The 15,263-nt window shown below is 41.4% G+C and overlaps 1 protein-coding gene across 1 annotated transcript; it reads left to right on the top strand.

Moving 5' to 3' along the window:
* The first annotated feature begins 12,852 nt into the window (after positions 1-12,852).
* Positions 12,853-13,946, top strand: LOC129650389 (transcription elongation factor A protein-like 4). Its single transcript, XM_055578782.1, has one exon. The coding sequence runs from the start codon at positions 13,078-13,080 to the stop codon at positions 13,762-13,764; it is 687 nt and encodes a 228-aa protein (XP_055434757.1). The 5' UTR covers positions 12,853-13,077; the 3' UTR covers positions 13,765-13,946.
* The last annotated feature ends 1,317 nt before the right edge of the window (positions 13,947-15,263 follow it).

Below are 15,263 nucleotides of genomic sequence, written 5' to 3' on the forward strand. Positions count from 1 at the left end.
ACATGTGTATTTAAAGCAATGTGTACATGTCCATCCCAAACTCCCTAACTATCCTCCCTGGCACCCTTCCCCCTGGAGAGGGGGCATATCTCTTACTTCTCCTTGTCTGGCCTTTCCCACACAGCATCTTTCCAGAAGTGTTTATCTCCATTGGATAAAGAGACATGACCTCTCCCAGGCCAGCATGGGCAATTGTTTTAAAATGCACTTGGGATTTGTTTCAATCAAGTATGGAAAGACACACAGGTGTGAAAGTTACTGTCATGAAGCAAAGACGTGAGGTTTTATACTCGCAGATTCCTAGAAGGTGGAGACAGAACGTGAATGCAAGGCTATATGGGAGGCACGGGAGCAAGTCAGGAGGCAGTGAGAGTGAGGGGAGGACGTGGATAGGAGCCGTTATTCTGGTTTCTGGGAAGGAACAGGCAAGGCATCGTTAACAGGATTGGCTGGTTTGGATAATTATAGTCAGCCCTGACTGGAGAAGGCGATGGCACCCCACTCCAGTACTCTTGCCTGGAAAATCCCATGGACCTAGGAGCCTGGTAGGCTGCAGTCCATGGGGTCGCGAAGAGTCGGACACGACTGAGCGACTTCACTTTCACTTTTCACTTTCCTGCATTGGAGAAGGAAATGGCAACCCACTCCAGTGTTCTTGCCTGGAGAATCCCAGGGACGGGGGAGCCTGGTGGGCTGTCTATGGGGTTGCACAGAGTCGGACACGACTGAAGCAACTTAGCAGCAGCAGCAGCAGCAGTCAGCCCTGATACATAGGAGCCGTCTCTAGTTGTCTGATATTTGCTTAAGGGATGGTGGGGTGGCCCTGAGTTTAAAAGCTTCAAAAAGGAGGCATATGGGAGACTTCCCTGAAGTCTAGTGGTTAAGACAGTATGCTTCCAGTGTAGGGGATGCAGGTTCAATCCCTGCTCAGGGAACTAAGATCCTGCCTGACATAAAGCTATAGCAAAAAATGTTAAAAAATAAAAAGAAGGCAGATAGGATTATGGCTTCTGGATTGACTGGCTTGCATATTATAGTTACACTCCCAGGAGAGTCTAGAAATCTAGAAACTGGCTCGCCCTGGGAGGGACAGTCTCTCCAGGGTCCATAAGGCCCCAGATGTTCAAGGACCAGCAATACAGAGCCTAAAAAAAGCATGATCAATATAACAATACTAGCTGGTAATAGTAGACCTAAGATTATTACAAGATTCTGGCCCTATGTGTCAGTTCAGTTCAGTTCAGCTGCTCAGTCGTGTCTGGCTTTTTGTGACCCCGTGGACTGCAGTACTCCATGCTTCCCTGTCCATCACCAACTCCTGGAGCTTGCTCAAACTCTCGTCCATCGAGTCAGTGATGCAATCCAACCATCTTATCCTCTGTTGTCCCCTTCTCCTCCTTATGTGTCTGTTGGTCTTAAATGTACAGAATTATTGGGTGCTTTTGAAGGCAATGGCATCCCACTCCAGTACTCTTGCCTAGAAAATTCCATGGATGGAGGAGCCTGGTAGGCTGCAGTCCATGGGGTCGCAAAGAGTCGGACACGACTGAGTGACTTCACTTTCACTTTCACTTTGTAAGGGTGTCTCTGATAGCTCAGATGGTAAAGAATCTGCCTACAGTGCAGGAGACCCAGGTTCGATCCTTAGGTTGGGAAGATCCCCTGGAGAAGGGATGGCTACCCATGCCAGTGTTCTTGCCCAGAAAATTCTATGGACAGAGGAGCTTGGTGGGCTACAGTCAATAGGGTCGCAAAGAGTTGGACACAATTGAGTCGACTTAGCTCGCTCACTTGGAACCATCTTAGCTTAACAATAGTACACCAAAAGCAATATATCTTTATAATGTTATTCTTGAAATAATCCCTAACTGCTCTGTGGCATGTCTGGTCATATCCTAATTAGGTGTGGCCTCTGAAATGATCATGCAGGATTCAGGAATTAAGTCCTTCAAGGTATTATCTCAGTTTGGAGCCAGATAAAGCAATGCAGAGATGTGCTACAAATTTCTAGGGCCTGATGGGACTCTGGATTGCTTTTAGAACCCTTAAATATTTTATGTTATCACCACCTGTTTTTTTTTTTTCCTTCCTTTTGGCCATTTAGTTAGGTAAGAAGATGTATTGACATTAGGTGTGTTTTGCATTCAATTATTGAGGTTTTCTTCAATATCAGTGGAGAATGTATTGTATGCAAAAGATTGAGAGAGTTTTCCCTGTTATGGAAAGCTTTTTGGTTATATCAGATGGTAGCTTTGAACAAATCACCTATTCCTTTAGACCTGAACATTGAAATAGTGACCTCCTGGAGTTATTGGGATGACTGAATGGAGTATTGTATGTAAAATGCTTGGCCTGTGTAGGGGCTCAGCAATCTTAGCTGTTATTGTAAAATGAGTAGGAGATGGACGTGCATATAAATTTTTGTTGTTCAGTCACTCAGTCGTGTCCAACTCTTTGCAACCCCATGGACCACAGCACGCCAGGTTTCCCTGTCACTTCACCATCTCCCAGAGTTTACTCAAACTCATGTCCACTGAGTCAGTGATGCCATCCAATCCTCTGTCATCCCCTTCTCCTCCTGCCTTCAATCTTTCGCAGCATCAGAGTCTTTTCCAGTGAGTCAGCTCTTCGCATCAAGTGGCCAAAGTATTGGAGCTTCAGCTTCAGCATCAGTCCTTCCAATGAATATTCAGAGTTGATTTCCTTTAGGATTTATTGGTTTGATCTCCTTGCTGTCCAAGAGACTCTCAAGAGTCTTCTCTAGCACCACAGTTCGAAAGCATCAATTCTTCAGCATTTAGCCTTCTTTATTGTCACATCCATAAATGACTACTGGAAAAACCATAGCTTTGACTATATGGACCTTTGTAGGCAAAGTAATGTCTCTGCTTTTTAATATGCTGTCTAGGTTTGTCATTGCTTTTCTTCCAAGGAGCAAGCGTCTTTTAATTTCGTGGCTGAATCACCATCCACAGTGGTTTTGGAGCCCAAGAAAATAAAAAGTCTGTCACACTGTCCATTGTTTCCCCATCTAACGGTGTATAAAAATAAAGCACCATTTGATGAGGTCCACAGCAAAGGTGTGAAATTACTTGGAGTGTCAAAGTGGGAAGAGTTTATTTTCATTTAATTGATGGCCACAAATTGCAAATGGACATTCACCCCTTTCAAAGACAAATGCTCTACATCTTTTCTCCACTCAAACCATATATACTCTTTACTTCTGCTTTCTCTCAGTGGACGACTCCACTTTCTTCCCTGGGAAGTAGCTCGGGGAGCAGATCTTCAGGGAGGAACCCACTTATTTTGTCGTCTGTCATCATTGGAACAGTCCTCCCTTCCCTTAAGCTCACAGCAGAAGGAAAGTCCCTAGTCTGCCCACAACCATCTGCTCACGTTCGCCCTGAATACCATCACTTCTGGAAACTGTCCATCCCCATGGTCATCTATTGGATCATTTCCATCAGCATAAACAGCCTTTAACACCTCCATTATAAAACAACAGAGGTAAACCTCACAAAGTCCTCTCTTGACCCCACAGTCCTTTCTGGATCCTGAAACTTTTCTACTCCTTTGTTAGCATACTTTTCTAAAGTCTAATCTATATTTGCTGTTTCCACTTGTCCCATTCACTGTTTAAAAAAAAATAAACTTTCTGTACGTCACAGAGGAGTGTATTTGTAAACACAGAAGTAAGGCTAAAGCCCACTTTAATGATCCTCCCCATCCTTGTCCCCTCCCCTGACCAGAGATAACCAAGGTTTATCGATTCCTTTGTATCCTTCCAGCCCCTTCCCTGCATATTTACCTGCTCATATATCCTTGGAGAAAATGCATAGTATTATTTGTGTGCACGCATGTGTGTGTTTGTTTTACCTAAGTGATATCACTATATTGGCAATCTGTTCCTTTTCTCTCTGTGTGTTTCAGAGGTCTATGTTAGTGTGTGTGAATTATGTTAATTCTCTTATTTTAAACATTTAAAATATTATTTATTTATTTGGCTGTACTGTCTTTAGTTTTTTTAGTTGCAGCATTCAAGATCTTTAGTTGTGGTACGTGGAGTCTAGTTTCCTGACCAGAAATTGAACCTGGGGCCCTTGCATTGGAAGCAGAGTCTTAGCCACTGGCTCACCAGGGAAGACCCTTGTTAGTTCCTTTAAACTCAAATTCTTTTAACTGCTGATACTACTAATATTTATTGTGTGCTGCCATGACCTGTTCTCTATTTCCAGTTGTTTTACTGGGGTTACCTATTTAGGACTTTTAATGGTCCCTGAGGAGTAGATATTATTGTCTTCATTTTAACAAGGAAACTGAAGCAGAGAAAGAGGACTTTGCTTAAGGTTAGATGCTCAGGAAGTGATGACATCAGGATATAAAATCAGGCATTTGGCTCCAGTCTGTGCTCCTAATTATGACATTGTTCTTCAGTATGAATAGTGTTTTTTGTTGTTTAGCCACTAAGTTATGTCCGAAGCTTTGTGACTCTGTGGATTGTAACCTGCCATGCTCATCTGTCTGTGGGATTTCCCAGGCAAGAATACTGGAGTGGGTTGCCATGTCCTCCTCCAGGAGATCTTCCCGATCCAGGTATCAGACAGGAGTCTCCTGCTTGGCAGATGGGTTCTTTACCACTGAGCCTCCTGGGAAGCATAATGTGAATGTACCATGTCATATTTTAGCCATGTTTCTTCTTGTTTCCGGTTTTTCTTGACAATAAACTACACTTGGGTGGCATCCTGTACATGCTTGCTTGTTTGTGGGGGCCTGTGCGTTTCGGTGTGGTACACACTGAATAGTGAAACTTCTGAGGCCCAAGGTAAGCACATCTGACATTATTATAGATACTGTCAAATCACCCTTGAAAAGGACTGTCCTTTTCACACTCCCATCAGCCCTATGGGAGCAATCTTGTTTCCCCATGATCTCACCAACACTTATGAAGTCATAAAACATTATAGGACTTCCCTGGTGGTCCAGTGGTTAAGACTCCATGCTTCCAATGCGAGGGACATGGGTTTGATCCCTGGTCAGGGAACTAAGATCCCACATGCCCTGCAATGTGGCCAAGAAAAAAAAAACTTCAGTCACATAGGTTAAAAATTGTAGCTCATAATTTCCACTTGGCTTTGTCTGAGTGCTAGCAGATGGAGCATATTTTCAAAAAGTTTCTAGTCGTCTATAGTATTTCTTTTGCAAACTGCCTGTTTATAATCTTACTTTTCCCTGGGAATGTGTGTCTTATTCTTTTTGGTTTCTAAGAGTTGTTTATGTATTTGAGATACCACAACGCACTCTTCAACCGACTTTAATATGACTTCTATATCTACTGAAACTCGTAAGATGATTGCATTTTCCATGGAGTGAATTCAATGGGACCTTTTCCTGTCATTTTACTCTGTAGCCCAGTGATTTATGACAGCGCCTATTGTAGTGGGTTTGAAGACAGTTTAGGGCTTCTTTCATAACTCAGTTGGTAGAAAATCTGCCTGCAGTGCAGGAGACCCGGGTTCAATCCCTGGGTCGGGAAGATCCCCTGGAGAAGGAAATGGCAACCCACTCCATTATCCTTGCCTGGAAAATCCCATGGATAGAGGAGCCTGGCGGGCTGCAGTCCATGGGGTTGCAGAGTCAGGGACGACTGAGCGACTAACACACAAGTTGGTAAAGCACAAACGTGACCACTAGATGGCAGTAGCACACAATCAGCTTTTTGGGGCGGGGCTTATACAGGTTGGGCTTCCCTGCCGTTTCATGGACTGTAGCCCACCAGGCTGCTCTGTGCACGGGATTTTCCAGGCAAGAATTCTGGAGTGGGTTGCCATTTCCCCCTCCAGGGGATCTTCCCCACCCAGGAATCGAACCCACATCTCTTGCCTGTTCTGAATTGGCAGGCAGGTTCTTTACTGCTGAGTCACCTGGGAGATCTTAAAGAATCTGCCTGCAATGAAGATTCACTTCACTTCACTTTGACAAGTTGCTAGAGAGTGGAAGTCTCTCCCAGCAGGAGCCTTACCCAGGACAGAGGTGTGGGCTGCCACCAAAAAGGGAAAGAGGGCAAGGGGCCTCGATGGGGAGAAGGGCGTCCTACAGGGTGGATGATGTTCTTCAGTAGTACAGTTGTGTGTTTGGGTCAAAGGCAGCTATCCTTTAATGCCTTTTATAGAGGATGAGATGGTTAGGTAGCATCATCAACTCAATGGATATGAGTTTGAGCAAACTCTGGGAGATAGGGGAGGACAGGGGAGCCTGGTGTGATCCAGTCCATGGGGTCGCAAAGAATGAGACATGACTTAGCGAATATACAACAACAATAGACAGAAGAATTTTAAAATCTATGGCTAGCAGATGTTGGGTGCAGTTTTTCAGGATGTGCAAAGCAGGCAGGCTTTATTTATTTATTTATGAAATCTCTCTTTAATGTTGAGAGCATTCATTCATAGCTTTGTACATTGTTTTAAATTAGGCTTAAATTTATAATTCTATGTTTTAACTGGCATCAGACAGGGGAAAAAAAAAACAAACAACTTAATGTAAACCAAGCGCTATCTTGTCAAAATGAAATGGCCCTTGTTTTTGTCTTGTAGTGACTTTTAAAAATATTAGATATTATCTGGAAAAATTTAAAAGTTATTTGTAAAATATTTATTTATTTTGTCTGCACAATTACTTTAAATTAGAGTTAGTAAAAACAACTACGTAAAAGCCATCTCTTCTTTCTCAGGCCCCTGATCTTTCTCACTCTTCCTTCAAAATGCAACAAACTGTTGTTGGTCAGTCAAATAATGATAAGAAATCACTCAGGCAATCCATTTAAGTCGCCAGCAGGCAAATGACAGCTGAATTTTTTTTTCTCTGTCTCCCCAAAAATTTGCTAGCACTTTCATGTTTTGATTGAAGGGAAACCTCCAACCCCTACCTACTCTATGGAAACATCCAAACTGAATATGTATTTCTCTCAGATAATAGTGTAAACATCCTTGTATAAATAATGGCTATTATTTGATACTGAAAAGCTATCATTTTATTTGTCCCCATTCTAAACCAAGAGGAAAATTTTTAACTTTATTGCTTTTGTTTTGAGACCGCTTGTGAGTCTGGCTGTTTTCAGTTTTCTTGATTTAAGTGTTGTCCTTCATTTCAATGACATAAACATATACAGCCCTAAGAAAAACAAGCGGTTTTCCCCTCCCCCATTCATATTAAAGCCATATCAACCTATGTAAGAAACAAAAAGAGTACTGTTTAAAGTGCATTATCGTGTACAAATGGAAAAAATACAGTATATATTTAACATGCAGTGATGTGACATCTAGATTTTTAGAACAAACTCCAAACCAAATCTAGTAAATCCTAAGTAAAACCATCCCTAGTGCTTATGCATTTAAGTACCAGGTCTCTACAAACTGGGCCCCTCATTCAGTCTGTCAGCTCCTGAAATTTTGCAATCAAATCCTCCTGAGCGATTCATATTTTAAGTAGACTTTATATTTTATAGCAGTTTTAGATTCATAGCAAAGTTGAGAAGAAAGTACAGAGTAGCCACATACCTCCTTCAGCTACACAGGCAAAACCTCTCCACACTACTGAGAGCTCACCACAATGGAACATGTGTTAAAACCTGTGAACCTTCATTGACGTATCATTATCACTTAAAGTCCATAGTTTGCACTAAAGTTCACTCTGGCTGAAATTTTATGGTGTTTGACAAATGTATAAACAGTGTATCCACCACTGTTTGATACGTAATCATTTCACTACCCTAAAATTCTTCTATACTCTGCCTATTCATTCTTCCCCTCAATCCCTGGTGACCTCTGATCTTTTTACTGTATCCATAGTTTTCCCTTTTCCAGAGTGACATATAGCAGGAATCATACAGTATGTAGTCTTTCAGATTCGCTTCTTTCATAGTAACACGCATCTAAGGTCCCTGCATGTCTTTTCATGACTCCATACATTTCTTTTCAGTGCTGAATAATAATACTCCAGTGTGTGGGTGTTCTCCAGCTGAATAATATTTCTCCATTGTCTAGATGTTCTACGTCCATTCAACTGCTAAAGGACATCTTAGACGCTTCCAACTTTTGGCCATTATGAATAAAAACAGCATAGAAAGTTTACTTTTTAAGAACCTCCAAAATACGTCAGACCTTATCATGGATATTGCTGCATATGAGTAGTAAGTAAGTAAGTCAGTGTAAGTTTTAGTCTCTCAGTCGTGTCCTACTCTTTGTAATCCTATGGACTGCAGCCCGCTAGGCTCCTCTGTCCATGGAATTCTCCAGGCAAGAATACTGGAGTGGGTTGCCATTTCCTTCTCTGGCAGGCGGGCTTTAAATGGCTAGAAATATGTTTATTGGGGGCTATATTTAAAGCAATCGGATGTGTGAAAATTTGAGTTTGGTGTGGGTGGGCTTTGAGCCAAAAGTCCCAGTGTACTGTGAAGATGTGAATAACATAAGGGCCAAGACATAGGAGCCACCCTGAGCCCATTTGTTTAATACTCTCTTCTTTGAAGCACTCTTCTGATTTCTGTGATGCTGTATGTCTCTAGTTTTCCTCCTAATCACTAGCCTCCTTCTCAGTCCTCTTTGCTGACTCATACTCTAGTGTTAAGTGTTGGTTGCTCAACGTGTCTGACTCTTTGCGACCCTCTGGACTGTAGCCCTCCAGGCTCCTCTGTCTATGGAATTCTCCAGGCTAGAATACTGGAATTCTAGAATACTAGAATCCAGGGTATCTTCCCAACCCAGAGATCAAACTTGGGTCTCCTGCATTGCAGGCAGATTCTTTACCATCTGAGCCACCAGGGAAGCCTGGACCCACACTATATTTGTCCTCTAAATCAGTGCTCCTTAAACTTTTTGAACTCAGGATGCCCTTACATTCTTAAAAATGTATTGATGACCCCAAGGAGCCTTTCTTTTTGTAGGTTATAGCTTTCTATATTAACCATATTAGAAATTAAAGCTTGGAATTTTAAAATATTGATTAATTCATTTAAAAATAGCAATAATAGACTCATTACCAGTTAGCATAAATAACATGCTTTGCATGAAACAGGTGACTCAAAGAACCTTCTGATATTTCAATTTCATTTTCTTCATGATCTTTAATTGTGGACAATATGGTTATGTGGTTAGAAATTGTCTTCTTATCTTTTTTTAAAGCTAACAATGCATCTGTAATTATAATAAAAGTATTATAAATAAATTTTATTTTATTTTAGAATAAAATGTTTTTCAAAATTATAACCATCTGAGATAAAATTTAGAAAATAGTTTAGAAATTTTTAAACATGATTGAAAAATAAGCAACAAAGTATATTTAGTTTTAGTTATGTTTCTACATAGCCTCAAGAAAACTTTGAGATTTCTGAATAGCTGTTTGTACTATGACCATGAGACTACAGAGATTACAGCAGGTCTAAGTGATGGTGGCTTCAGAGTAGAAGTCCTGAGAAAAGAGTTAATCTCTGAAAACACATATATTTATAATTTAAGCCTAGTATTTTAGAAAACTCTGCATGTGATTATCCAGTTTTTCCCAGCACTGTTTGTTGAAGAAATTCTTCTAACCTTATTGAGTATTCTTGCTCCCTTGCAAGTATTAGGTGATCACATATGAGAGGATTTATTTTCAGGCTTTCGGTTCCTTTCCACTGGTCTGTTTTTAATGCCAGTACCATACTGTTTAGAGGACTAAACGTTGTAATATAGTTTGAACTCAGGACATGTGATGCCTCCAGCTTTGTTCTTTCTCAGGGTTGTCTTACCTTTTGGGGAGGTTTGTCATTCCATATGAATTTTAGGATTTTTTTTCTATTTATGTGAGTAATTCCATTGGAATTTTCATAGGTATTGTATTGATTCTGTAGATGACTTTGGGTTGTACGGACATTTAATTTTTTTTTAATTAAAAACTTTTTTTTTATTGTGGACATTTTAGCAATATTAATTCTTCCAATCCGTGAATATGGATATCATTCCATTTGTGTCTTCTCCAATTTCTTTAATCAAAGTTTTTTAACCCCCTTGGTTAAATTTATTCCTAAGTATTTTATTATTTTTTGACACTATTATGAATGTGACTGTTTTATTTCTCTTTCAGATAGTTTTTTGTTAGTGTATAGAAATACAAATAATTTTTGTATGTTGATTTTGTATCCTGAAACTTTACTGAGTTCCTTCATAAGTTATCTTAATTTTTTGGAGGAGTCTTTAGGATTTCCTATATATAAAGTTGTATCATCTACAAACTGAGACAAATTTCCTTTTTCTTTTCCAGTTCAGATACTTTTTTTCTTGCCTAATTGCTGTGTATAGGTCTTTCAGTGCTTGGAGGTATTGCATATGATGTCAGTTGTGACTTTGTCATAAAAGGCTTTTATTATGTCCTGTATGTGTCCGTTAGGTCTATTTGGTCCAGGGTGTAGTTCCAATGCAACATTTTCTTGTTGATTTTGAGTGTGTAATCTATCCATTGTTGAAAGTGGAGTTATTGAAGTTTCCTACTATTATTGTATTGTTGTCTATTTTTCCCTTCAGATTTGTTAGTATTTGCTTAATATATTTAGGTGCTCCAATGTTGGCTGGATATATTAACAATTATACCACTTTGATGAATTGATCCATTTTTCATTCTATAGTGACTTAGCAGGAGGATGAAGTATTAGGGGTGTGATAATTCTGGTTGCAAAGTGTCTAAAAGAGTTTAAGGATCAACAGCCATAGGAATAGGATAAATTGTAGACAAGAATGGCAGCATGGTAGATAAAGCATTGATTTTGGAGCTGGAGATGAGTCAGTTATTTAATTCTAGGCCTCAGTGTAGCAAATCTACTGGCTCTGGAGCTAATAAGAAAAACAGAGACAAATTCATATTACATAGCACAGCTGATTGACCGTAAGGGTTGTAGAGATACAATGACTGGTATTAGCAGGTGCTTAAGCAATGGCCATATTACGTTAATTAATATTTTAAAACTTAAGATAGGGAAGGAAGGGAAGGAAATTTCAGAAGATTGCAGGATAGTCAATAGTGTCAAAGGCAGAATAAACTGAAGTGATGGTGGTTTAGTCACTAAGTCCTGTTTGACTCTGCAACCCCATGGACTGTAGCCCGCCCTGCTCCTCTGTACATGGGATTTTTCAGGTAAGAATACTGGAGTGGATTGCCATTTCCTTCTCCAGGGGATCTTCCCGATCCAAGGATTGAACCCCGTCTCCTGCATTGTAGACAGACGCTTTAAGTACAATGAAGCCTGAAAGGGAGGGACCACTAGTGTCTATTAGGTTCTGGGATCTTTGTGGGAGCAGTCTTGGTGGAGGGCAGGTAGCACCGGCTGTGTGCTATGAGGTTGGGGATATTGGGAATGAAGTGGTGGGGGTAGGTGGGGGAATCACAATTTGGTGCCCAGGGGAAAGACAGGAAGTTAGCTAGGGGGACAGGCACAAGGAGGGCTCCTTGCGTGTTTGTAAGTTCATTTGCTTTTTTGTAAGATGGGCAACCCTGATCTTAGTGAGAGGAAGGCACCAGGAGGCAGACAGGACTGATAGAGCCTGGGAGTGTTTCCCTCATGAGGAGGGGGTTGGCTTCCAGCGCAAAGGTGAATATGGTTGCCTGGGGGATGATCAGGGCTTTTCCTTGACTGGTTTGAACCCAGGGATGGAGTTGAAGGGGAAGAGAGGCACTTAATAGAGTTTGTCTCTGGTGGGTTCAGTTTTTAGGTAAAAGAAGAGGGGAGGATATCTTCCAAGGGCAAGAGGTCAGAGTGGACTTCAGGAGAGGAGCGAGGTTTGGTAAAAAGAGGTTTTTAAATTCAGATATAATTCACATACCATAAAAATTTACCCCTTTAAAGTATATAATTCAGTGGCTTAAGTTTATTCACAAATTGTGCAACTATCACAAAGTCTACTTTCAAAACATTTTTAGGGCTTTCCTGGTGGCTCAGTGGTAAAGAATCCACTTGCCAATGCAGGAGACATGGGTTTGATCTCTGGTGTAGGAGGATCCCATATGTTGCGGAGCAACTAAGCCCATGTGCCACAACTACTGAGCCTGTGCTCTAGAGCCTGGGAACTCCAACTACTGAAGCCCATGTGGGCCTAGAGCCTGTGCTCCACAAGAGAATCCACTGCAACGAGAAGCCCGTGCATTGCAACTGGAGAGTAGCTACCCCTCATTGCCACTAGGGGAAAAGCCTGCACAGCAGTGAAGACCTAGCACTGCCCAAAATTACAAAAATAAACAAAAACATTAAAAAAAAAACACATTTTCTATCATTCCCCCCAGAGAAACCCATTAAGTAGTTATTCTCTATTTCTTCCACCTCCAGACCCTGGAAACCATAAATCTGCTTTTTATTTTTATGGATTTGTCTACTCTGGACCTTTTATATAAAGGAAATCATACAATGTATGGCCCTTGGTGATTGGCTTCCTTCCCTTAGATTTATGGACTGCATGCATGTTTATGTCCCCTCAAAATTCATGTGTTGAATTCCTAACCCCTATTGGGATGGTATTAGGAGGTGGAGAGTTTGAGAAGTGATGAGGTCATGAGAGTGGGGGTTCCTTGGTGGCCCAGATCGTAAAGAATCCGCCTGCAATGCAGGAGACCCTGGTTGGATTCCTGGGTGGAGAAGATCCCCTGGAGAAGGAAATGGCAATCCCCTCCACTATTCTTGCCTGGGAAATCCCATGGACAATGGAGCCTGGCAGGCTACAGTCTGTGCAGTTGCAAAGAGTTGGACACGACTGAGCGACTAACACTAATACACTAGGTCTTGAGGGTGGGATTCCTATGATAGAATTAGTGCTCTTCTAAAAAGACAAAGGGGGGGTGACGCGACGCTCACGTGACCGCTGGGCCCAGAAGTGGGCACTGGTCCGGGTACTGGCCCTCCCTCGGTGTTGTCGGACCCGGAGCCATCTGCGAGCCCCTGGTTGTTGCTCCTGATTTTTTCAGGTCTACGTGTCTGTTGTTCCCAGCGCTCTACCGCGCTATAGAAAGAGGAGGAACCTGTCCAGAATCCCCGCAGGACAGGAAAAGGAGGGGACACTCAACATGGAAAAACTCTGCAGTGAAAATGAAGCAAAGCCTGAGAACCAAGGCAGGATGGAAAACAAAGAACAGCCACTGGATGCAGGAAAACCAGGAGCAGCTTGTACTAAGGAAGACAAGGAAACGTTAGAAAACAAGGGAAGGACAGATCACAAGGGAAAGACAGATGAGGAAGTATTAAAGGTTAAGGAAAGGCCAGAGAATGAGACAAAGCCAAAAGAAGAAAACCCAGAGAGCCAAGGAAAGCCAGTGAGTGAGGAAAAAGCAAAAGAAAGAAAAGCAGAGAGTGAGGGCAAGCCAGAGAGCGAGGGAAAGCCAGTGAGTGAGGGAAAACCAAAAGAAGACAAGGCAGCCAGGGATCCAAGGGAACCCAGGGCTGGCGGGAAGCGCCCAGCTGGGGAGGACGTACCCAGGAAAGCCAAAAGAAAAACCAACAAGGGGCTGGCTCAGTGTCTCAAGGAATACAAGGAGGCCATACATGATATGCATTTGAGCAATGAAGAGATGATAAGAGAATTTGATGAGATGGCCAGGGTAGAGGATGAGGTGAAGAAAACCAGACAGAAATTGGGGGGGTTTATGTGGATGCAAAAAAGTTTACAGGACCCCTTCCACCCAAGGGGCCCAAGGGAACTCAGGGGTGGCTGCAGGGCCCCGCAGAGGGGCTTTGAAGACATTCCTTTTGTGTAGTGCATCTGGCAGGCATTTACCAGGCCTTGTGCTTTATTTAACCTTATGCTAATCCTATACTTTAGGTGTCGCTCTGATTATTCAACTGCAGCCCTCTGTTTCAGTAGCAGATTTTCATCCATTGCATGGAAAAATGTTTATGGTGCATTGTAAAATTAAAAACAAAAATAGTTTTCAGAACCATATATATGGCATCAGTCCATTTTTGTAAAACTACAAAGATACTTTACTAGTGATCCATGTACAGGAAAAACTGAAAACTGTCTACTAAAAAATCAACAGCGGTAAAAAAAAAAAAAAAAAAAAGACAAAGGGATCTCCTCCTCTCTCTCTCTTTCTCTCTCTGTCATGTGAGGATACTATGAGTAGAGGGCTCTCTATAAACCAGGAGGGGAACTCTCACCAAAACCCAACCATGTTGACATCCTGATCTTGGACTTCTGGCCTCCCGAACTATGAGAAGTGAATATTGCTTAAGCCACTCAGTCGGTGACATTTTGGTACCGCAGCCTGAACTTGCATAATGTTTTCAAAGTTCATCCAAGTGTAGTATGTATTAGTTACTTCATTCCTTTTATTTTTTCTTTGGCTGAATGATAGTTCATTGTACGGATGTACTACTTTTTCATCAGTTGACAGGCATTTGGATTGTTTTAATTTTTTGGCTATTATGAAAAATGCTGCTATGAATATTCATGTGCAAGTTTTTATATGGACATATATTTTCAGTTCTCTTAAATATATGTCTAGGAGTTGAATTGCTGGTTCATATGGTAGCTCTATGTTTAACTTTTTAAGGCCCTGCCAAACTGTTTTCCACAGCGGCTGTCCCACTTTACAATCCCATCAGCAGTATATGAGGGGTTCCAATTTTTACCCGTCCTCAATAGCACACTTTTTTTAGTGGTTTCTTTTTTTTTTTGGCTGTTCATGAGCTTGTCTAGTTGCCTCAGGGCATGTAAGATCTTAGTTCCCCTACCAGGGATCAAACGCACATCCCCTGCATTGAAAGATGGATTCTTAAAGGAACACCAAGGAAGTCTCCCTCCCCACCCCCACCTTTTTTAAAATAGTATTTTAGATTATAGCTTGCCTACTGGATGTGGTTTTGATTTGCATTTCCCTAACAATTAATGATGGGAGATAGTGATGGACAGAGAAGCCTGGCATGCTGCAGTTCATGGGGTCTCAAAGAGTCGGACATGACTTAGCAACTGGAAAACAGCAGCAACAATGACTAATGATGTTGAGCATTTTTCTGTATGCTTATTGGTCATTTGTATATCTTCTTGGAGAAGATCTATTGGAGAAAGATCTATTTAAGTCCTTTGTCTATTTTTAAACCAGATTGTCTTTTTGTTGTTGAGTTTAGGAGTTCTTTATATATTCTGGATACTAAACACTTATCACTTATAGGATTTGCAAATATTTTCTCTCATTCTGTGACGTGTCTTTTCACTTTCTGGATAGTGTCCTTTGATGCACAAACGTTTCAAATT

This window comes from Bubalus kerabau, chromosome 4 (genome assembly GCF_029407905.1).
Source record: "Bubalus kerabau isolate K-KA32 ecotype Philippines breed swamp buffalo chromosome 4, PCC_UOA_SB_1v2, whole genome shotgun sequence".
NCBI classification, from domain to species: Eukaryota; Metazoa; Chordata; class Mammalia; order Artiodactyla; family Bovidae; genus Bubalus; species Bubalus kerabau.

Excerpts from the sequence above, each read along its gene's own strand:
- LOC129650389 (XM_055578782.1), top strand. The coding sequence starts at position 13,078 with ATGGAAAAACTCTGCAGTGAAAATGAAGCAAAGCCTGAGAACCAAGGC.